Source organism: Ochotona curzoniae, unplaced genomic scaffold (assembly GCF_017591425.1).
Source record: "Ochotona curzoniae isolate NIBS_2020 unplaced genomic scaffold, NIBS_Ocur_1.0 contig_1482, whole genome shotgun sequence".
NCBI lineage: Eukaryota > Metazoa > Chordata > Mammalia > Lagomorpha > Ochotonidae > Ochotona > Ochotona curzoniae.
In genome coordinates, this window is record NW_024465100.1 from 2,032,525 (window position 1) to 2,055,139 (window position 22,615).

Sequence of the window (22,615 nt, forward strand, 5' to 3'; positions counted from 1 at the left end):
AAGGAAAAGAGGAATAGGAAAAGATCAACATTTCAGAGGGATGAGCAAGAATAAAGAAAAAGGATGGGGTGCAAAGCAGGAATGAATGATGGAACAAAAGGTCTGAGCAGTGAGAAAGGCCATAGGCAGTCCCTGGCTGGCTGCTGCTGGAAGCTGGGCAAGAGGGACCAGATTACAGCAGCAGGGAGCTCTAATCTGTCAGCAGTAGTTCCTTCATGGGTGACCAGCCAGCCTGGTTTGGGAACAGTGCCAGTCTGGGTGAGCTACCTCCACCACAGTCCTGGAAGAAGACGTATGACATAGCAGACGCTGAAAGCCTGGGGGAGATTCCTCCACCCCAGCTCCTGACCTATCCTTCCTGGCCTTCTCCTATTCTTTATCTGCAGGGTTACATCCAATATCCTAGTAGCTGTCCTCAATACCTGGCCTCTTCTGGGTCCTCTGCACCTGCATCAGGTCCAGGAGAATTTTCTCCAGGACATGACCACCAATGCAACTCTGGCAGCAACAGAAGAAGAAACAAAGAGAAGCACTCATGCCAGGATCTATTTCAAACAGGTGAAGATCTAGAAATGCAGAGGCCAGAGTCACTTCTGCTCTCCAGAAGCTCCTTTCTGTTCAGCTTGACCTTGGCCAATTGTGGCTGCAGCCTTCACTTAGACTTCCCACCCATGTCTGGAATCGCAAATGACAGCATGATAGCTTTTTGGCAAATCGCCTCCATCCTCACCCCCACCCATTCAGCCTTTATCCTTTGATGGGAAGAGAGAACAGATGGAGAAGTGACTCCCACTCAATTCTTAAATAATACCAGATTCAACCCCATTAACTATGAATGTACATCCCTGTTTGAGTAAAAACCCAGACCAAGAGGACACTGCCAGGCAAGGGCAAAGGGTAGCTGACTGCCGGTCCTCCTGAAGTCATGGCCAGCAGGTAAGAGGCACTGTGTGTAGTGTCAAGTTCTGCCCCCCTGGGATCTGTGCCTGTCTGGCCTCTGAGATTGCCTTGGAATAGTGATAACAATCCATTCACCATTCCAGCACCTATTTGCTACGATGACAGGTATTGCTAGGGTTTGGATAGATGAGCGTAAAGGATTGTTGAGGCTCTAATGCTTTCGCTGCAAGGGAGCTGAGCTTTCTTTGAAGCTTCATCAGTGTGTTGCACAGGGACAGATTTAAATCCCACCCTGAAGGCAGACTGTGGCCAGACCCTGGCATCGCACAGCCTGAGCTTGGGGCTCCTGGGACTTGAGATTTTTTTAATGACATACGAATGTGAATAATTCTCCTCTTTCATTCATGTCTCCATCTGACAAATATTCATGTAGATACTAACTTGCCTTATCTGGGGAGGAAATAAGATAGTTTTAGGGGAAAAAAGTAGAAAAAAGAAAACCCTCTGTTCTTTATAGATCTTGAATTCAACTAATGGGGGAGTCAGCACAACATTTAAAGATGAAATGGAAGCTCAACTGGCTAATTCTCTGACTGTAGGCACCAGCAACCCATATGAACACTGGTTCATGACCTGACTGCTCCACTTCCATTCCAGTTTCTTGCCTGTGGCCTGAGAAAGCAGTGGAAGATGGCCAAAGTCTTTGGGACCACATAGAAGACCCAGGAGAGGGTTCTGGCTCCTGGCTTCAGATTGGCTCAGCACTGACCCTTGACGTCATTTGGGAAGTGAATTAGCTGATAGAAGATCTTTCTATCTCTCCTTTTCTATGTAAATCTACCTTTCCAATGAGAAAATAGATATTTAAAATAATTTAAAAAAAAAGATGAGGGCCTGAGGGCCTCGTATGGCAACCCAAGTGGCTAAAGTTCTCAGTTTTCATGTACCGGAATACTATATGTGTGCCGGTTAATAACATGGCTGCTCCACTTCCATTTCACCTCCTTGTTTGTGACCTGGAAAAGCAATTGAGGATGGCCTAAATCTTTTGGACCCTGTACCCATATGGGAGACCCAGAAGAAGCTCCTGGCTCCTGGCTCTGGAATGGCTCAGCTGTGGCCATTGCAGCATCTTAGGGATTGAACCAGCAGATGGAAGATTTGTCTCTCCTCTCTGCAAATCCGACTTTCCAATATGAATAAAATAAATCTTTTTTAAAAGATATAATATACACACTGTTAAATAAATGCCACAGAGCAAAATCAAACAGGCACAGGAGGCCTTGAGCAGTGAGATGTTCAACTTGCCCTTTGAAACACAGAGTTCAAGAAAAGTCTCTTAAGGATGTTTGCTTCTAGGTTTCTGAAAGGGTTAAATTAGACAAGTGCACGATGCCACAGAGGCAGTAAAGACTCAAAAAGGCAGCTGATGCTTGAAATCATAACTTTTGGCAGTCTGGCTAACACGTAGGGCTGGTCTGAAACCTTATCTTCTTAATCCTCACATGGCCATCCACCCATGTCTTTCCTTCCTAAGACACAATATATGTAATACAACCATGATTGCCTGCCTGCTCTGCCACTGCCCATTTCTGCTTCCAGACCATTCTACAATCTCCCATAGACAGCCCTTCTCTCAACACAGATGAGCCTTCCCCAGCCCCTTTTTGCTCAGTGAAATGCAGATTGCTCCCCACTCAGTGGCCCTCTTTAATCCTTAGCCTCTCTCTCATCCAAATTATGAACCATTCTGTGCAAAGAAAACGGGGAAGGGGAGAGTGGTGGGGAAACGCCGAGACAAAGAATGGTAGAGAAGGAATAAAAGCCAAAAGGAACACTGCATCAGTCCCCGATAACTTAACTCTTTGAAAAAGTCAGCCACAGAATGACAAAGATGGACAAGTGTCACAAAGGGCTCTCAGCGTTAAATATGTGCAAAGGTCTTTCACAGGCTGGAATGGAAAGGAAAAATCCAAGACAGGATCTGTAAATCTTATATGAGCAATGTGAAAGACTAAGTTTGAATAATCCTTACCCTCAGTCACTCCCCCATAAACAGTGAAAGCATGATTTTTACACTCTAAATTATAATAAACATTGAATATATCTTTTAAGATAGTTATTAGACTCTTGAGTTATTTCTCCAAATTATATGTTCTCTTACTACCTTACAGCAGATCCATGTTATACTTCTAGGTACAGGTGTGTCTCATTTTACTTAATATTTCAGAGGAAAATGCCTCTTTCCTTTTTATCCTAGAGCATTTCTTTACGAGGTGAAGGGCCACTGTGCCACTCATTGCATTTATAACTATGCATGTATGTAACCTTTTCGCTGGGTCATGTGCAGATCAGATTAAGTTAAATGAACCTATAACACCTATTTGCCTTACCATAAATCTGCCTAAGCCTGGCTCTCAATGGAGAGATGGGCATAAAGCTTGAGCAGCCCTTGCTCACAGTGTCTGAAAACAAATGGACTCCATTTCTCATCTATTTCTTAACCTCTCAGCATTCTGCGGGCCAAGAGAGTGAAGTGAACATCCCCTGGGAATAATCCAGCTAATACAGTGTTTCCGAGTTTGGGGAATCTGCCTCAAGGTTGTAGGAAGATGGTGTTCATTATAGCTCTTTTAATAAGAATTTAACAAAGCACCTATCTTTACCTATGAATTACTCAAAGCCTTTATTGCCCATCCCTCAAAAGCTAAGCTAGAAGACGACACCAGCTTCATAAAATGACAACTTCTCCTGGAAAGAAAATTTGGAAGCAAGGGGTGAATGTGGGAGAAGAAGTACAAAATAAACATTAGGTTAGGGAAACTGAGGACAGTAGGGAAACATACCAGGCAAAATTCCCAAGAGGTTTGCTGTACTGAGATCCATCGAGCTTAAAGTACAGATCTGCTCTAGATGTCAATGAACAATGAAGCATTAGGTTTTCAGGACACAAGGCGAGCCCAGAGACATGGTACATGTGCCAGCATGCAGATGACAGAAACAAACCAAGGGAGTATCCATTAGCACTTGGGTAAGGGAAGTAACACCATGAACTGTTCCCTGAGGAAGCAACAAAGGAAACACATACATGCTTGTCCCCAGTAGCTAGCAAATCTGCCCCAGCTCAGGGGCCTAAAGTTGGGCCTAGACACCTGATACAATCACTTCCTGTTTTCTATTTTATTTTATTTGACAGTCCCAAGTCACAGTGAGAGATGAGAGAGAAAAAGAAGAGAATCTTCTATCCACTGAGTCACCCCAGAGATGGCCACAGTACTCAGTGCTAGGCTAGACAAGAGCTTCATATGTGCCTTCCATATAGGTGGCAAAGTCTAGACACTCAAGCCATCCTCTGCTGATTTCCCAAGGCATGTCAGTATGGAGCTGGATGAGAAGTGGAACAGCCAGGATGAGAATTAGTGCCCACTGGGATGACAGTACCTCATGCAGAGGCTTTACTCCCTACGCCACAATACCAGTCCCCAATCTAAACTCATTCTAAACATTTTCAGATCATTTGGACAGTTTTTAAATTTTTCTCAGAAACAAAGATAGTTCTTTCAGAGAAGCTACAGTCTCAGAAATTTTCCAGCTCTGTCAAATAACGTTCCCAGTTGGAATAAAACTCTCTCAGTGAGTCTTATGCTGTGATATAAGGCACTGTACTTACACTCACTACTAAAGCATAAATAAATGATACAGAGTTCCAACAGAAAATTAATTCTTATTGGTGTATAATGTTTAATATCTGATTTTAAGATTAAAAAAAAACAGGAGCTCAGTTAAAATTTGGATCTTAAACAATAGTTATTCTGTTGATAATCATGTGTCCTTTGTAGTATTTGGGATGGACTTTTACATGTAAAAAGATTCCTTGTAGGGTCTGGTGCAATGGTTTTAGTGGCTAAATTCTTTTCTTACATGCACCAGATCCCATACGGGTGCTGGTTCTTGTCCCAGCTGCTCTACTTGAAATCCAGCTCTCTGCTTGTGGGAGGGAGCAGTAGATGATGGTCTAAAGCCTTGGGACCCTGCACCTACTTGAGAGACCAGAAGAGGCTCTTGGCTTTGGATCAGCTCAGTCAAACCATGGTGGCCACTTAAGAAATTGGGCCAGCAAACAAGAGATCTTTCGTTCTCTCTTTCTCTCTGTAAATCTGCCTTTCCAATAAGAATAAATCTTGAAAAAAAAATAAAATAAAAATATTCATTGTTTATCTGAAATTCAAATGTAACTAATTCAAAAAAACTAAGGTTTTGCAACTTCCTTGGGCTACTTGGAAACAATCCCCAACTCCACAGCTTTAAGTCTGCAGCCAAGCCTCAACCAGTAAGGAATTTGGATTAACATTTGACAAACAACAACGATTTCACAATGAATAGAAATAGTGCATTTTTAGGACTGTCTCTGAAAATACACGAACGTCATTAAAAGTACTCTTCCTTTGGTAACAGACGCAGGAATCACAATATATTTCTCTCTTTGAGGATTGAGGATATCTTACAACCTCTTAACCTGTTCCCCAAATCCAGTTTTATGACCTTTCCCCACATGGAAGAAAAGCCAAGGTCTAGTCTAAGGAGAACTTAACCAATCCCTTCCATGATGTTACATCTTCCTGGAGACGGGTCACTCCCAGAAATCTCCCAGGAAGCCCTCCTCTAGCTGTCTGTGCTAGGGAGGAGCAGCAGGCCAGGAAAGTCATCCAACCATTTGCAGCAATTTTACTTGCAAAGATTTCCTGCTGTGGCTAAATGGTGTGGTTGCTTGGTTTGTTATTTAAAAGAGTACCCCAGTGAGGCCAGAGCCAGAAGGGGGGCCTGGGGAGAGTCAGATTTCAGCCTAGGATAGGAAAGAGCAGCTGGAACCCAGAGTGCCTCATTGAATCCCATAGACGGCTTGCAGAGGGCAGTGCCTGGTGAGCATCTCACACTCCTGGGGGATAACTTCTGTTGATCCTCCATAGATGACGTCAACACTTTACAGATCCTAACAGATGAGCACATTAAAACATTCCCAAGAAAGACTAGGGATGGCATCAAAAACTACAAAATGATGGATTTTGTGGTGAAAGACAATACAGAGAAGTGAGTGATTGACACGTAGAGACGGCGGAGACATCCCAGGGAAGAGCAGCAGGCAGGTGTATTCAACACCTAAGAAAAATCAGGGAGGGGCTGGTGCTGTAGTATAGCAAGTAAGGTCACTGCCTGTGATGTCAGCATATAACATGGGAACAGGTTCAAGCCCTGGCCACTTCATTTCTTATCCATCGCCATACTAATCTATCTGGAAAAGCAGCAGAAGATAGCACAAGTGCTTGGGTCCTTGCAGCCGTGTGACAGACTCAGAAAAAGTTTCTGGCTCCTGGTTGGCTATGCATTGCCCAGCTCCAGCCATTGTAGACATTTAGGGAACACGCTAGCTGATGGAAGACCTAAGTCTCTCCCTTTCTCTGTTTAACTCTTCCCTTCAAAGTAAATAACTAAATATTTAAGAAAAAAAAAAGCAAAGTTAGGATTCTTGAAACGGATGGAGAAAAAACTCAGAGGAAACACATCTGGCAACACTGCTCAGCCAGGGCTCAGCAATAAACGCATGCCTCAATGTTTCTTGATGTCTGTCTCTGCTTCTCTCCTCCCTCTCTGCTGTCTTTGCCCATCCTCTTCTCTCCATCCTGGGGCCTAAGGAATTGATTAACACCTGGTTGCTTTGAGGATGAACACACTTGAATCCATGCAGCTGGGCATCCACAGCCATCTGGACACTAACCTTTAAGGCACACAAGATGGAGGACAGCAGCCTGCCTTCAGGAAAACCTGAAGGTCTCTGGGACTCCACAGAGATGCTCACAATGGTTAAAACCGATTGTGGGTACGGAGACAAGAGGCGGGAGCCCAGGCTTCAGGGACAGTGTTCACATTTTAGCATAAAATCATTCAAGCAAACAGGAGATAATATCTGTTGATTATGGTTCACACATGGGAAGGCTTAAGATAAAAGGAAGCATTCTTGGGCCATAGTTTTAGACTAAGTAATAATCCATTTCATTTCTTGATGGTATTCGACAGATGTTACAGTCTCAGTAGTCCCTTATGCTTAGCCTTGGTTTTAGCTGGTAAAAAATTTTGAGGAAACAATCTGAATTGGATCTTAAGTTTTTGTAGAGATTTATTCATTTGAAAGGCAGACTGACAGAATGAAATCAAAGGGAGATAGTCCAACTATTGGTTCACTCCCCAGCTGGCCACAATGGTTGGGGTTGGATCGGGTCAAAACCAGGAGCCTGGAATGCCCTGGGTCTCCTTCATACATGAGTACCACAGGTTCAAATACTTAGGTCATCTTCCACTGTTTCCCCAGGAGTATTGGAAGGGAGCTGGACTGAAAGCAGAATGACTCCAACAGCATACAAATATGACATGTCAGACTGCAAAGCAGTGGCTTAGCTCACTGTGCCACAAGGTTGCCTTCCCATTTGAATGTAACACTGAACTCAGAGAGAACAAGAGCCTGCCTAACAGAATCAAGCGTAAGTTTTTAAATGAGTCTATGTTGTTTTACAAACAGGAACAAAACAAGAAAACTCCCTTTTCAAGTAGATGTGCATTGAGGTTGGCAAAATCTCATCCCTCCACATCACTGTGCCAGGAATGTGGACAGAGAAATGAGTGCAACAGAAAGATATCTGCACTCCCAGAACTGGCAGAGCAGGTTCACAGAGCTTGCCATTACTGTCCCCTAAATAGGGGCTTTATTGGAAAAGTATAAGGTGCAGCAAGGGCAGCTACTAGGGTGATGTTAGTCCAGAGTTGGGTCAGATTTCTTAGTGGCAATGATGCTAAGAATGAAGTCTGCAACACATACACAGGAGCATTCTTTGGCAAGGGACACATGGGGGAATAATCCAAGGCAGTGAAAACAAACAGCTGGAAGTAACAGGAGATATGGCAAGTCCTTGAAGAACCGAAGTAAGTCTCATATTGTGTGTGAAAGTAGTATTTAAGGGAGAGAATGACAAGAGCCTGTTGCCAAAAGACCAGTGGGGTTCACACTGTGGGAGACTTTATATACTATATTAAGGAGAGTGGACTTTATTTTAGGAGCAATGAAAAGCCACTGGAAGACATTAAGCAGGAGACTATCGCAATCACATTTTCATTTTAGATCACTATGACTGTAATATAGATTGAAAGGAAGCAGAACTGGAAGCAGAAAACCCCCTGCAGCAACACAAGTAAGAAAAGTGGACAGGGATATGGTCAAGGAGACACAAATATGCAAAAGCAACCCAAAGGCACCACAGGATTGAAGTCCACAGAAAACAGCCTAGTTAGCTATGACGTATCAGGCATATGCAACCAAGGACATCTTGGAAATTTTTATTTTAGGCTTCTTGGTAATAGGATGCATTCTTTACAGGCAGTAGAGATTCAGCTAGGAGAGAGTGGGAGGGCAATAAGAGATGAGATAAGAAGTTTAGCTTTGGATATAGCAAGATCTCAAATCCTAGGGCATCCAAAGGAACACATCTGGTCCACAGTTAAAGGGACAGACGTAGGAATTGAGAAAGAGGTTCATGCCAGAGATGTCACTTTGTGGCATGTGCATCTTTTGACAATCGCTGATAAAAGAAAGGGGTCTGGGCAGAGCCTACCTAGTGAAGCATTCCTAATTAAAGGATGTGTAAACATGAATGTGCTAGAACAGGTCAAATGGAACTTGAGATGCAAATACAAATACAGGATAGTCTCTAGGTGTGAAAGATGCAGAGAGTAGAGCTGAAAGAACAATAGGACTGGATCACAGATACAGTTACCTCAAAGCTGCTTTTAACCCTAATTCAGGAGCTTATAGCCTGAATCAAGAATTTAACCCTAAATCAGAAGTGTATCCTGGACACCACAGTCCAACTCCATTCCAGAAGTTGCACACATGTCAGCAGGTACCCATTCTACTTCCACCAAATTGATGAATACTGTTTTTGAGAAGCAGAGAGAGAGAGGATAGAAAGGAAGACAGAAGTGTTAGCCACTTGCATACTCCCCAGATATTTTCAATAGCTAGGGCTGGGTCAGGTGAAAGATGGGAGCCAGGAAGGAACTTAGTCCAAAGTTCCTTCAGAGACGGCAGGGACCCAATACTAGAACCTTCACCACTAATTCCCAGGGTCTATGTCAGCAGGAAGCTGCAGTCAAGGGGTGGAGCCATGAATCAAACCCATGGATTCTAGTGTATGGCATGAGCAACTTGACCATTAGACTAATCACCTACTTCTGAACGCATCTTAATACTCCAAAAATATAATTCTAACAATCTATTTCTCAAGATAGTTGACGGGTAATTGAGTAGGCATTATTTTTTTTCTGAATACCCTTTTGTGTATCTGATACGGCTTAGAAACAAATTCAAAGTGGATGTCCAAGACATAACATGAAGTGAAAGGAAGTCAGATGCTTGAACAGCATGTGTAGTTTCATTTCCACTTAGATAAAATTATAGATTGATCATATAGGTATACATGCATGGGGAGGTATCTAGAAAGACATTCACTAATTGTTCCAATAATGATTATCATTGGTTAACTGGATTTAAGGCCATTTTTCTTTTCTTTTGGTGTTACAGGCTACATCCACAAAAGTTTCATATCAATAATGAATATTATAAGCAGAATGCTACTCTACACGCAGTCATGTAATGCCCCCAAAAGGAGGTACTACAGTCCTGACTGGGTTTTGGCCAAAGAGGGGAGGAGAGCAGATCTCCACCCGTACCTTGGTCTTGTGAAACAAACAAGACTAAGAGTTACCAAAAAAACTGCACTCACCCTCTGAAAGGCACAGAGCAGAGAAGCAAAGGAGTACAGAACCAATCCTATTCCTTTACAGGAAGAATATTCTTCATGTGCCCACAGATCCATGGATGCTATCCTGCATTCCGCATAGTACAGCAACACGCCAGAGGAAGTGGACTTGTATGACCTCCTTTCTTGTTCTGTTGCATCTTTCCTAATGGTACAAACATTGAGGAACCAGGGAAGCCTGGGTTCAACTCCAGCCTGAACCACTCACTTGCGGCGACACTTTAGACAATTTCCACATCTACAAGCCTTTTTCTCTGTTGTTGTCATCAGAGACCAATTTTTAAAACTTGTCCCATAGAGCTGTTTAGAGGTATAAATGAGGTCAAACACGTAAAACATCTCAAGTAACATCCAGGTCATATTAAGTGTCCAGTAAGCAAGAGCTGTTTTGTATTGCTAAGGATAAGGATACAGTTCAGCAAGGTTTAGACCTGAAGCACTCCTATCACCATCACCAACTTTCACTGCAGGAGCCAGCCTTCCACCTGCTACCCTCTTGTACTGCTCTTTTCACAGCTTCTGAACCACCCTGTACAGTCTTTGAAGCTCTCCTCTGAACCCCACCACCACGACACCCTCTGTTTCACACTCACCTGTTGAGCATATTGGACTGGTAGATTCTCTTCTCATGGGTGTTGTAGCAGCTGCTCTTGGGCTCGGGGATGAAACTGTGTTCAGACAACATGTCGGAAGCAGCAGTGGTGATGATGGCAATTCCATCTCTCACTCTGGCAGGGAGACCGTAGTCCCACTCATCATATGATACAGAGATGAGCCCAGTGGGGAACTCCGAGGGCACTGTGTCTGTATCCCCTGCCACCAGGCTAGGCACAATCCATGTGTAGCCATAGCCCGTCAGCCCAACTGAGTTTGCCACTTCAAAGATGTAGGTGGCTTCTTCCTTGGTACAATAAAGAAGAATGATGGGACTTTGGAGTTTCTTGAGCTGATTCTGGATCTTTGAATCTCCATCATCCAGAGACATGTCAAGTAGGAGGACTTCCTCCAGCTCCCAGCCCACAAAGCTATTCTCGATGGTGCTGCGGATCTTGTTCACAAAGTCCTGGTAACCAGGGAAATAAGTGGTGACAATAGAAAAGATGTACCAGTCGTATTCTTCCATGATATTGAGCATCACAGAAGCTTGTTGTTCGATGGATGGCCCAAACTGGAAGAACATGGAGGACTCATCCTAGAATAGTAAAAGTAAAAAAAGAAAAAATCAACACAAAGATAGTAAAAACTTTCTATAAGTTAAAAAAACCACTTGCATCTTCTATATTGTTTCACATAATGTCTTTAGTCTTTTTTCAATAAAATGCCTTAACTGCTTGAATTACAATATTTTAATACCTTCCCCAGTAAATTTCTTTAGGCTTATAAGAAAACCAACATAGGTCTATACTCTTTTTTTGTCTAAAATCCTCATGGTCTCTGCTAGAGCTCAGGAAACCTTCCCCAAATCAAACATGCTAGTATTTTCATGAAAAACAAAAATACAAAGCGCCACATCAAGTGGAATACGAGCCTCTAAGAGGGCTCATGTCGGTTTAGGTCAGGTGTTGCCATCAAATGAGCTATATTAATTTGCACACTTTCATGTAGATACACACACACCTTTCCTTCAAGGTTTTTTGATGTCTTGATTCTAGATGTGCTCCACTTATCCATGGAGTAAATAATACAAATGCCAACCTATCCAGGGAGGTGGCTCAGTGGCTGTGAAGGAAGATCATGGTCAGCTATGGCTTGCAGGGAGAAACATGGGCAGAAACATGGGCCTTCTGTAAGCATTATTTAATAGCATGCTTAGGTTTCTGTAAGTTTTGCTCTGAGAGTAAGATTTACAAGTTAGAGTCAGGCTCAGAGAGTACACATGAAATTACTGGTATCTAAATTCATATGGGATTAAATTTCATTTTAAAGTTACATACAGAACCATTCTTTTATACTTACAACACCAGAGAGTCTGGTCTGTCTGATCTGATCATTAAACATTTAGCCTTCTGTCAATTTTGATCATCTCCTGTTCTCTCCTGCCTTCTGATGGGGAAATCATTTTAAAAACTGTATTCCATGTGCTGCTCCACAGCTAAGCTCTACATTTTCCTTAACAGCTTGAAATACCTGAAACCATAAAATGAACACCCTCTTGGCCTTGCCCTTCTCTTGTTCTATTTTCCCTAACTTCCATATGATACCTTTTTTTCTTAGTCTATGCCTCTACCTTCTACCTATGGCTCATCGTTGGCTTTTTTGTCTTGTTTTTTACCCACCAAGGCTCAAGAAAATCATTATTTTATCCAGGGAACAATTCCTTTTTATTCCCCAACTAGAGCGCCAAAGTACAGTTACAAGAGACCAAGAAACAGAGCTTTTATACAAAATTACATAGCGCTTGCTTAGTTTCAGAATGTATTGTTGTACAGCTGAGAAATTGCTGAGTATTTAGGTACCCTCAATTGAAGAAAAAAAAAAAAAACAGGTTGGGAAATATCCAGCTGGTATCCAAAGATCCTGATTCGGCACTGAGCACTGCCAGCCCCTTGGCTGTGCCAGAGCTATGTTTGCAAATTATGGCTTACATTTCTGCATTTTCCACAGGGTGTCTAAAAGGAACCAGGAGATGCTTGGTCATGCGGGGGCCAATCCTCCAACTAAAGGCAAAATTGTGTTGCTCATCACAGGTCCCGTTTTGGAGAATTAAAGTTTCAAAGGGGCCTCTTGGGACGCTGGAATTCAGAACAGCAGGAAGAATGGGGCACCAAGAGTGAGCAGGCAGGGGAAAGGAAATGGATTCAGAATTGAATAATTACAACACATGTGGTCATTCTAGACCCTGGTGAGTTCCTGAACTTCCCTAGGGCACATGTGCTGCTCTTCCAGCAAAGCTGACCTTATTCTAAGATAGAGGTGGCGACTGGGTCACAAGTAATATTCTAAGAGACATTCCTGAGAGCTGCCCTGCCCCTTTCCCCTTGTGGGGACACAGGGAGAGGATGCCATCACAGAAACACAGGATGGGCTTTTATCACACTATCTGCTCACATCTTGATCTTGGACTTCCAACAAAAATTTTTTTAAAATGTTGGTCGCTTATCAGCAACCCTGTGTATGGTATTTTATTATAGCAGCCTGAAAGAATGAAGACAAGTGGGAATCAAAGACAACAAAGTTTAATTACTCCAAGATTTGTCAGGCCTACAGGAAATCTCTACAGCAGGGAAAGGAGGTGACAGAGTTTGCCTAGAATAACTGTCACTTTAAAGAAATAGCCATTTGTTTTTCTTGTCAAGCTTCTAGCTAAAGGAATTTTTGGAATTCTCAGATGAGAGATATGATCATTACAAGATTTTCCACAAGCCTATTGGTTTTAGCAAAGTGACAATAGCTTTCAAATATACTTTAAGGTGTACAAGCCTGGGATGAAAACGCTCCCAGTTGCCAAACAAGCAAGTTTAACTGGTCTGTGATAAATGAATGGATCTTATCATCAGGAGGTACTTGGGTACACACAGAGTGTCACAGACTGCATATCCCAAATGTATGGCAAGAGAGCGCCTGGAAAGAAAACTGGGGAGCAAATGAGCTCATACTAACGAGATCAAATTTAAAACAAAACCAATCTATGAAATCCTGACCTGACTAAACCCTTAGTCTTCCCTGAATATTCTCAGAATTAAAAATGAGCTTGGAAAGACACTACCAGTTATCATGTGAAGAAGGCTAACGTGCGTCGAAAGTAAGGAAAATGAGTCACTAACTTGGTACCATCATTCCTCCATCCTAGCCCAAGTTTTTCTTCTTCTACTACTGTCTACACAACCTCATTCTTTTGGGGCCTGCTCTGCCCTTATCCTTCCTCAGGTCAAACATTTTAAACAGCCAACCTTTCATTAAATAAGGACACCTCCTATGACCATTTTAGCTGGCACCAAAGGAAATGAACAAAGCCAAACAGAAATCAAGAGTTAGAGTTATAGCTTGGGCAAATGTTTCCCAATATAATGAGTAGTCCAGTGTTATTAATTTAGTTGACACATCAATCTGGTGCACAGCAAACAGGGAATGGAACAGCTCTTTTTTCCAACAAAGCTCTGGGCTAACCATAAGTTGCAAACAGTGACAGGCTTTGCAAATTATGGCCAGAGTCACAAATCAAAGAGCAATCTTCACGTGTGCAAGGAGTGGAAAGGACTGATGGCCAAGCATCCATCTTTGCAGGCACTCAGCATGCACCGTGATCACAAGTGATCTAGGACGAAGGTCGGAGATGTAATTCTATTTGCAGGTCCCTGGGCCACCCCATCTCATACTTCTACCTCCTAATGTCATGATCAAATGTTGACTTGCAGGGGTCCTGGGAAGATTCCCTTTCACACTGGTAGCAGGAACTTCTCCCATTTGCATCTCTAAAACATTCCTATAGCAAAGGCCACCTTCCCAGATGGAGAAGTGATTACCATAGGGAAGGTACATTAGGCTGGATGGTCTAGGACCTTCCTGTTGGAACTCCATCACTCTGGTCTGGATGTCCCTTTTGGGGTCCAATATAGGAAAAATACCCCCAAAACAGACAGCTTTTTTTTCCCCAATGGAATGGGCCTCTGAAGGTAGTGAATTCCCTGTCATTATAAGCATCCAAATAGAGCTGAATTATTCGTTGACAAAGAATTTATCCTCAATTCTCTGGAAAACCTCATGTAGGAAATCTTTTCATATTTACCCTCTTCAAGCTAATTCTTTCTCCCTGGGATTTTTCCTTCATTAGATGCACCATTCTCTCATAACTCTTGTCACATAATAAACACACACACTTGTCTCTTGCCACTAAAAATCTGAGCTTCTCAAAAGCAAGAACTGCACTTTACTCATTTCCAAATCCCTAGGGGAGCATATAAAAATGGATTTAATGCTTGCTGGATTAATATTACAAACATATTGCTTTTATTGGTTGGAAAATTAACTACAATGACCTTGACGGTCTCATTCAGATCTGAAACTCGGGGCTGATAGTGCCCATCAACCTCCTGGAAACAAGGAGTGCTGGAACTGCCATACACAAACCAGACTTTTACAAAATTAGGCTGGAGGTGATGAGGGTACATTTGACCTAGCTGTTAAAATGCCCTTTGGACAACTATACCCCATTATCAGACTGCCTGAGCTGAAGTGCAACCTGAAATTCCGAGGTATGTCTCTCAAATGAACAAGGTAAGAGGGTCGCTCTCTCTCTCTCTCAATCTCTCTCTCTTAATCTCTCTCTCTCTCTCTCTCTCTCTCTCTCTCAATTTCCCTTCTCTTCCTGCCTCTCAGATTTTGAGATCACTTTTATCACCAGTCAAAAATACTGTCAGCACTTCTTACTCCCTTTCTCAGGAAACTCCCTAAAAACATCCCCTATATTCATTTCTTGCGCTCTCCTCCCATTCTCTCTTAAAGCAACTCCAATCAAGCTTTGGACCCCACCACTCCATGAAATTTCCCTGGTAAAAGGCAGTGGTGACCCTGATATTGCTAACTCTGACATCAATTTCCAGTCACTCTTAACCTGTTGGCAACCGTTTGGCCTCCTTTCCCCAATTGCTACAGAGATTCTCCCAGTGATTTCCTGGTCTCTGTATCTACCTCCTCCAGTCTATGTTCAACACAGTAGCAGGATGATCTTTTCAAATCTTCAATCAATGGGTGGGCATTTAGTTTAGTTCAGATGCTTGGGCCTTCCACCAGAACGCCTAACTCCAAGTCCCAGCTGCAGCTCATGACTCCAGCTTCCCACCAACACACACATGAGCTCCTGCTTCCTGCCTGCCTGCCTGCCTGTCTGCCAGACCTGGATTGAGTTCCCAGTTCCTGGCTCTGGCCCCAGCCTAGCCTGAACATTAGGCATAGTTGAGGAGAACTTCAGATAGGATTGATCTCATTCCCCTATCTCCAGCCTGTCTCTTTCCTTCACACAAATTTTAAAACTGCAAACAGATATATATAATCAAATCAAGCTTAAATTTGCTGGCGATCCAACTGTGATTATAGTTATCTTCAACTCTTCTACATGTTTAGCTCTTAGATTTACTTGTTTTTATTGAACAGGTATATTTACAATGAGTAGGAGAAAGAGAGAAAGATCTTCCATCTGCTGGTTCACTCCCCAAATGGCCACAATGGCTAGAGCTGAATTGATCCAAAGGTAAGAGCCAGAAGGAGCTTCCTCTGGATCTCCCACAAGGGTTCAAGGGCCAAAGGCTTAAACCATCATCTGCTTTCCCAAGGTCACAGCAAGGAGCTGGACGGAAAGTGGAGCAGTTGGGACAAGAACTGGAACCCATATGGGATTCCGGCACTTAAAGGGGGAGAACTATCCAATTGAGCCATTGTGCTGCGCCTTCTTCTTGGCCTTAAAATTTATGTATTTGAAATTAAGGATTATAGAGACTGAGGAAGAAACTGAACAAGATCTTCCATCTGCTGGTTCATTCTGAAGATGGCTACAAGAGTCAGGGCTGGACTAGCCCAAATCCAGGAAACAAATCCCTTCCAGGTTTCCCAAGTAGGTAGCTGAGGCCCAACCATTAACAGGAAGTTGGATCAGAAACAGAGCAGCTAGGGCATGAACCAACACCCCCGTATGTTGTACTGGCATCACAGGTCGCAACTTCACCTGCTATGCCTCAACCAAGCCCCTTGTTCTTCTTTTTCAACCCCTGTACAGGAAGGAGACTCTGTGGGTGTTCAGATGCCCATGAAGAGAAATTCAAGCAGACAGGGCTCATTGAAGAGCAGTCTACATCACTGAACAACCCCTACCAAAACCAGAATTCTTTTCTTTATTCCTTCAGATGATTTTGCTTTCTCCCTCAATTTTGTCCCATTTTCCTCTTCGAGTCCCCCTTTTGGATGTGCCTCAATCATTTAAGTAACAGCTGTGAAACAAACACAAGGCATCTGCTTTGAGAATGTCTGCAAAGCTCTTCATGGTCTCGGCCCCAGAGGCACACCTACAGCAAGAGGCAAGTTCTCAAGTACCAGGAATGGCAATAAGTGAGCAAGGATTTAAAAAGGCAGGGCCCCTCTCACAAGATACTCAAATAGATTACAAAACTTAAGTGGAAGAGCAGAGGTTCTGGAAAACACTAAGAGTCCTTCTGGAATTCTTCGCTGCTACTCTGAAGGCAGCAAGGCTGCCAAAACCTTAACAAGACTATCTCACTTCATCTTAAACGGAGACTCCTCTCCATGGCCTCTTCTTCCATTATGCAGATCAAAACAACTCTCAGATGGATTGACTTGTGTTTTTATTAAGAGGTTCTTTTCTGTAAAAGAGCAAGCTGACAAGTTCAGCAACAGTCAAGCTCTGTGACTGAATAAACACTGTTAAATAAACTCAAGGAATATAGGGAAAGGGTTAGCAAAAACTGAAGAAAAAGGAAAAAAAATAAATATTAGACTAATAGAACTAATTAGGTAATCGTAGCATCAGTATTTGACTACATTTAAACAAACTGGTGAATTGTTTTCAATATCAGTATTGATTTGTGCATTTACGGAATAAAAAGGACACAGTAGTGCAGGGACTTGTTCTCAGCCCTGTGGCACTAACATCCCATATGAGCAGCAGTTTCATGTCTCAGTTCCTCCACTTTTGATCCAGCTCTCTGCTTACAGTCTGGGAAAGCAACAGAAGATGGTCCAAGTCCTTGGGACCCTGCACCCATGTGAGAGACTCGGAACAAACTCCCAGCTCCTAGCTTCGGATCAGGTCAGCTCAGCAATGGTTGTTGCAGCCTTTTAGGGAGTGAACCAAAGGATGGAAGATCAATCTCCTTCCCTTTTTCTCTGGAAAATTTGCCTTTCAAATAAAATATTTTTAAACATAAAAAGGGCATCACAAAAAAGAAACCAAGGAAACAAAAACACAGAGAGACCACAGCTCATTAGTTATGAAATACTATACACCAAAATATCTTATGCCATTAAAATCTTTCCATTCAACTTAAGCCAGTAGGATGGAGTTTATGGAAGAATTATGATTATTACTAAAGAGGAAGGTTACATACAAGCCAATGATGATCCTGATATAATACCAGAATTATTCAGAGTAAAGATGTTGACATTCGCTCAAACTCACATTCTCATATCATCACTGCCATCTGATACACAATATCACAGTCCTACACCCAGGAGAACAGGAAGAAAGATGACCTCAAGATTGACAGGGTAAAAAGGATATTTTATATGTGATTATGCCCTATGATTTCTAGGACCTCATTTGCTTCCCCAAATAGTAAAAGTACTGGTCCTGGGTACAGTTATTTTGTTGCGCAAGGGTATCTTCAAGGGATCCCTAGAATATAAGGAGCTCTTTGTCCTCCTGTTTCTGCTCCTGAATTTAGATCAGTCAGATGCACATTACCTCCAATTGTAAACCCTAGAAATAAGTTTTCTGACAAAATTTTGTTCACCCAATATCCAGTGGTGACTTTTCCTAGGTCTCTAGATGGTAGAACTGATCATAAAACTTCCTCACATACAGTAACACGAGGCTGTTCACAAAATGGCCTTGAGTTTATTCACATCTCCCAAACTGATTTGGTCATCCACGTAGAGGCAATGAACACTGAAATGATCAAGAAAATTTCATAATGGCATTTTAATATATGTAATCTCCAGCCACTTCTCAGCACCTGCCTATCTCAGCCTCCATGTATAGGCACCACCAGTAAATCCTTAATTCAGTACTGGCAGTACCACATGCTCACCAACAACACCATCTCCTAAAGTTGAGTAAGCTTCTCCAATTCCAACAACTGAAGCATTAAATATAAGCCTGGCTGGGTATGGACACAGCCTGGCAGAGGTGGCCTTTTGCCTTGTGCCTCTCAGGTACTCAATCTAAAAGGTTCAACTTCTTCCTCATGTTCTCATTTCCACTCCACTTCAGAGGCCCAACAAAATGCTTCATCCCTTGGTGGCACTTTCTCCTGCCAGCTGAGTTCAGACACCACCCTGGTTCTTTTCTGTCCTACATGGTGACATGTTGCCATCATGGTATCAAACTCACACACTAGTATAAATCACACCAACAGGTTGATTATTGCATCTTCAACAAGGCACTTAGAACTCATCAGCTTCCACCCTGTGACAGACAACCCAAAGTCAGGGTTAAGCCCAACTTTCCCAACTATCTGATGCTCTTTAGAACTATTATTTAGATACTAGTTTGCCTGTCTTGCCATCGAGTCAAAATGAGTGGCCAGTATTTGACTGGTGGGAGAAAAGCAGCCAATAGCTGGTGGGCATTTTGGGCCTGGTTAATGCCGAATTTGTGTTAACCACACCAGTGTGCTAGCATAGTTATTTAATTAATGTATTTTTTAAAAATTTAAAAGTATGTGGGGAAGGCGGGGAATGCCAGGCTAGGACATGCCACGCTGGCCCTCAAGTGGGCCAGCTGCAGACTGTCTGAGAAAAGGAGTCTGGAGACATATTGGAGTGGGAGCAGCTAAGGGCATGTTTGACAGAGAAGGAGTGACTTCTGGGATCTTGCACAGACCAGGCCATTGTCCTCGCAGGTAAGTGAGGGAACTGAGATGGAGTGGTTTTAGCAGAGGAGACTGAAAGACATTTCTGGGTCAGGCCAAGCCATCCATCTACATGGGAGACCTGAGCTGGGCTAAATAGCATCACCTGCCATTCACTGGTACACACATGCCCATTTGGGCTAGACAGTAGTACCAATCCATGAGTGTCAGACGGTGGGCCATGTCAGGCTGGGCTACAGCACTCACCGGAACACAAGGGAACTGGATCTGGGAGCAGATTCGGTAGGGGTCTTTTAAGTTTATCTCCATGAGACTGAAGCTGAAAAACTGAAACATTTGTTCCAACCACCTTACTCACCCTAATCAGAGGCCCACCTGGGCATGCATCCTTCCCAACTATGTAAACATCAAAAAAAAATTTTTTTTTAATGAAAAGAAAAAGTGGATCAGAGAAGAAAAGTGGTTCAGAGCTTCTAATGACCTATCTTTCATTTTCTTTCTCCCACATTTCACAGCACATCTCACAGCATGATTGGGAGACAACACAATCTAATAGCTAGTTGCCCAGGTCCTAATCTGATACAGAAAAACACACTGAAACTGTCTTTCTAACTTGTAGACTCCCCCCAGTGCCCCTACATAGAGGCTGAGGTAGCAGATGTAGAGCACTGTAGGTCTAGCTCCCAAAAGTCAACGATCATTCTCACTGGCCCAACATGGTCCCTCTGATGCACCAGTACTGATCCTCCCCAGAGCACTGGAAGTCATCTTGTCACTGTTGCAACCAGAGCTGCAACCCATATTGAGGATTTGTTGTTTACAGCCTTCTCTTTCCAGTACTCCTGATTTCCCAGATAAGTGTCCCAATTGACCTAAACCCTGGGTCTCACCAGGGTTTCCACTCCTCCGTTTGGGCAACTTCAGTAGCTTAAACGCAGTTGAAAGTGCAGCTTGACTTTGGGAGGTTGGCCAGGTCAAGATAGGCAGCAGAAATCATTGAGAAAGATGCTAACGTCATCAAAATCTTTTTCCGAAATCAGAACTTGACAAGTCAAAGAATGGCCCATTGACTCCCTCTCATTTTGAAGCTTGTTTGTGTTGAAATGACGTCCAGCGGTCTCTGACCTTTCTATATTTGGTAGCATTTCCCCCAATCACTTTCCCTGTGATGGAAGGAAGCAAGCAGAGAAAGAAATTCTCAAAAGATGATGCCAGTTGTCATTTCAAACAAAGAAATTTAGTGCCTCTTCACTGCCCCAAACTCAGACAGTGCAGTGCAAAGGCTGTTAGAATCAGACACGAGCCTTTACTAACTACTCATCTGGATCCCTCACTGTGGGACCTCTGCCTACAGATGAATCAGTCCAGACAAATGTGCGTCTTACATGTAGTCTCATTATCTTTAGACCTGGTAATAAAGCAGCTCACCTTGAAGCTATCAGCCACATGCTAGCTGGCTGTGAATCCAAATCCATGCTAATAAAACAAAATACAGACATCCTTGTGGCTCAGCAATGACATTTGGATGTTAATTTGGTGTTACTGAAAGGTACTGAGCATGGCTGAAACAAGGGCAAATACTACATGTTCTTCATAAGATCAATACTGTTTTTGCTGCAACTCATGGGTTTTGATATTTTTATTTTTATTTCTTCAAGATAGTTTATTAAATTTTTCACTGACTCATAGATCACACAGTAGCATCATTTTCTTCAAGAAGATTTTTTCTTTGTTTTCTTTTTCATTTCTTCATCAACACATTGGTCACTCAGTAGCATGTTATTTAACTCCAGGGTACTATAAAAATTTTTAACTTTATTCCTATTATTGATTTTGTTTTATGGATTTTCATTTAAGAGAATGTATAGTAACTATGTAAAAGAGACTATCATTTCTAGATGTGAAGATACAATGCAGTGTGCATCTCTACTTCCAAATCAAAGATGGACTGCCAATGAAACTGTTGAATATATCTTGACAACAGGACACTGGACTGTCTGCCATTGTCTGTACCCACAATGTCAGGATACACTTAAATAACAGAATGATGGACTTATGACTGCATATGAAGGATCATTCTACTGTAACAACATGGGAAAAATCAGTCGTGGGGTGGGATTTTGTAGAGGGAAATCACAGACTATGAAATTGTACCATAAAATTCAAAAATTCAAAATAAAAATTCAAAAAAAATCTAAACATATCAAATTGATGATGTTCCCAATTTAAATGATAATGCAAGGTTTAGAGTATTACTATGATAGAAGTGACAGGAAGAGAGAGGAGTATGTAGCGTCTTCCTACTGATCCCTCCCCTCGTCAATTCTTCTGCCAGTTCTACAAACTTGGCAAATCAAACTGTCTGGTGCCTTTCCATTCAGGCAGCTGGAGGATGGAAGCATCAGTAACACTGGCCTTGAACGGAGTCTTGGATTTGTCCTCAGGAAGCAAATGAGCTTCAGGCAGCAAGGTAGGGGCTGATAGACACACCATGAAGCCTCAAATCCAAACTGTAACTACAGTCCAAATGAATTAAATATCATTGTTTTTCCTTGATCTACCCAGTTTTTATTTTCATCTCAGAGGATTAGATTTGTATGACAGGACTTGTCCTTTATGAAGTCAGACTCCCCATTAAAGAACCTTCTCTTCAAATGATTGCAAATTGATATTGTTAAGGTTTCTTTTCACTATACCTTTGGAAAAGTTAAAGGAATGACAACTGCTACTCTATTCTTCCTTTAGTATATTTGATTTATCTACACTGGCCTCGTCCCTCTGGCCCTCCAATAGTTTCCAATTACACACACTGGTCAGGAAAGCAACCACTGATTTTAGTGCTCTTTGCGTAAAAATTATCTATGCCTACAAATTAAAATTCTCGCAACTTACAAAAATAGTCTAATGCCAAATTTTCCTTCTCCGGTTCAATTAATTCTCAATACTCCCTGCATTTAAAAACACAGACAATATAAATGCTATCAGTTCCCAAAATGTTTCCATGTCTATTAAAGAAACTTTTCTTATCTTCTCACTGATAATACATTGAAGAGTATATTCTAAGAGAAGATTACATCCTTGAACCAATGACATTAAATAAAGCAGTGATAGGAAGCCTTGAGTTCAGCACTTTCCCACATTCTGCCAAAACCAGGACACAATTTGAACCAAAGACACTTCAGGGTCTAAGTGGGACCAGGCACTGTAGTCATCTGCATGTGGATGCTCAAGCTGGTTGCAAAGATAAGAACTTACCAACACAGCTAACAGAAACCAGTGCCCAGTTGGCAAGTTAAATTGCATCAAAAGAGG

General features: G+C 42.4%; 1 protein-coding gene across 1 annotated transcript in view; it reads right to left on the reverse strand.

Annotated features, from left to right (window-relative positions):
* The window catches only part of GRIN2B (glutamate ionotropic receptor NMDA type subunit 2B), a 416,455-nt gene that overhangs the window by 187,879 nt on the left and 205,961 nt on the right, over nt 1–22,615 (reverse strand). Inside the window, exon 3 of the mRNA XM_040968253.1 lies at nt 10,358–10,956. Coding sequence (XP_040824187.1) covers nt 10,358–10,956 — 599 coding nt within the window. The remainder of the gene's footprint in view (nt 1–10,357; nt 10,957–22,615) is intronic.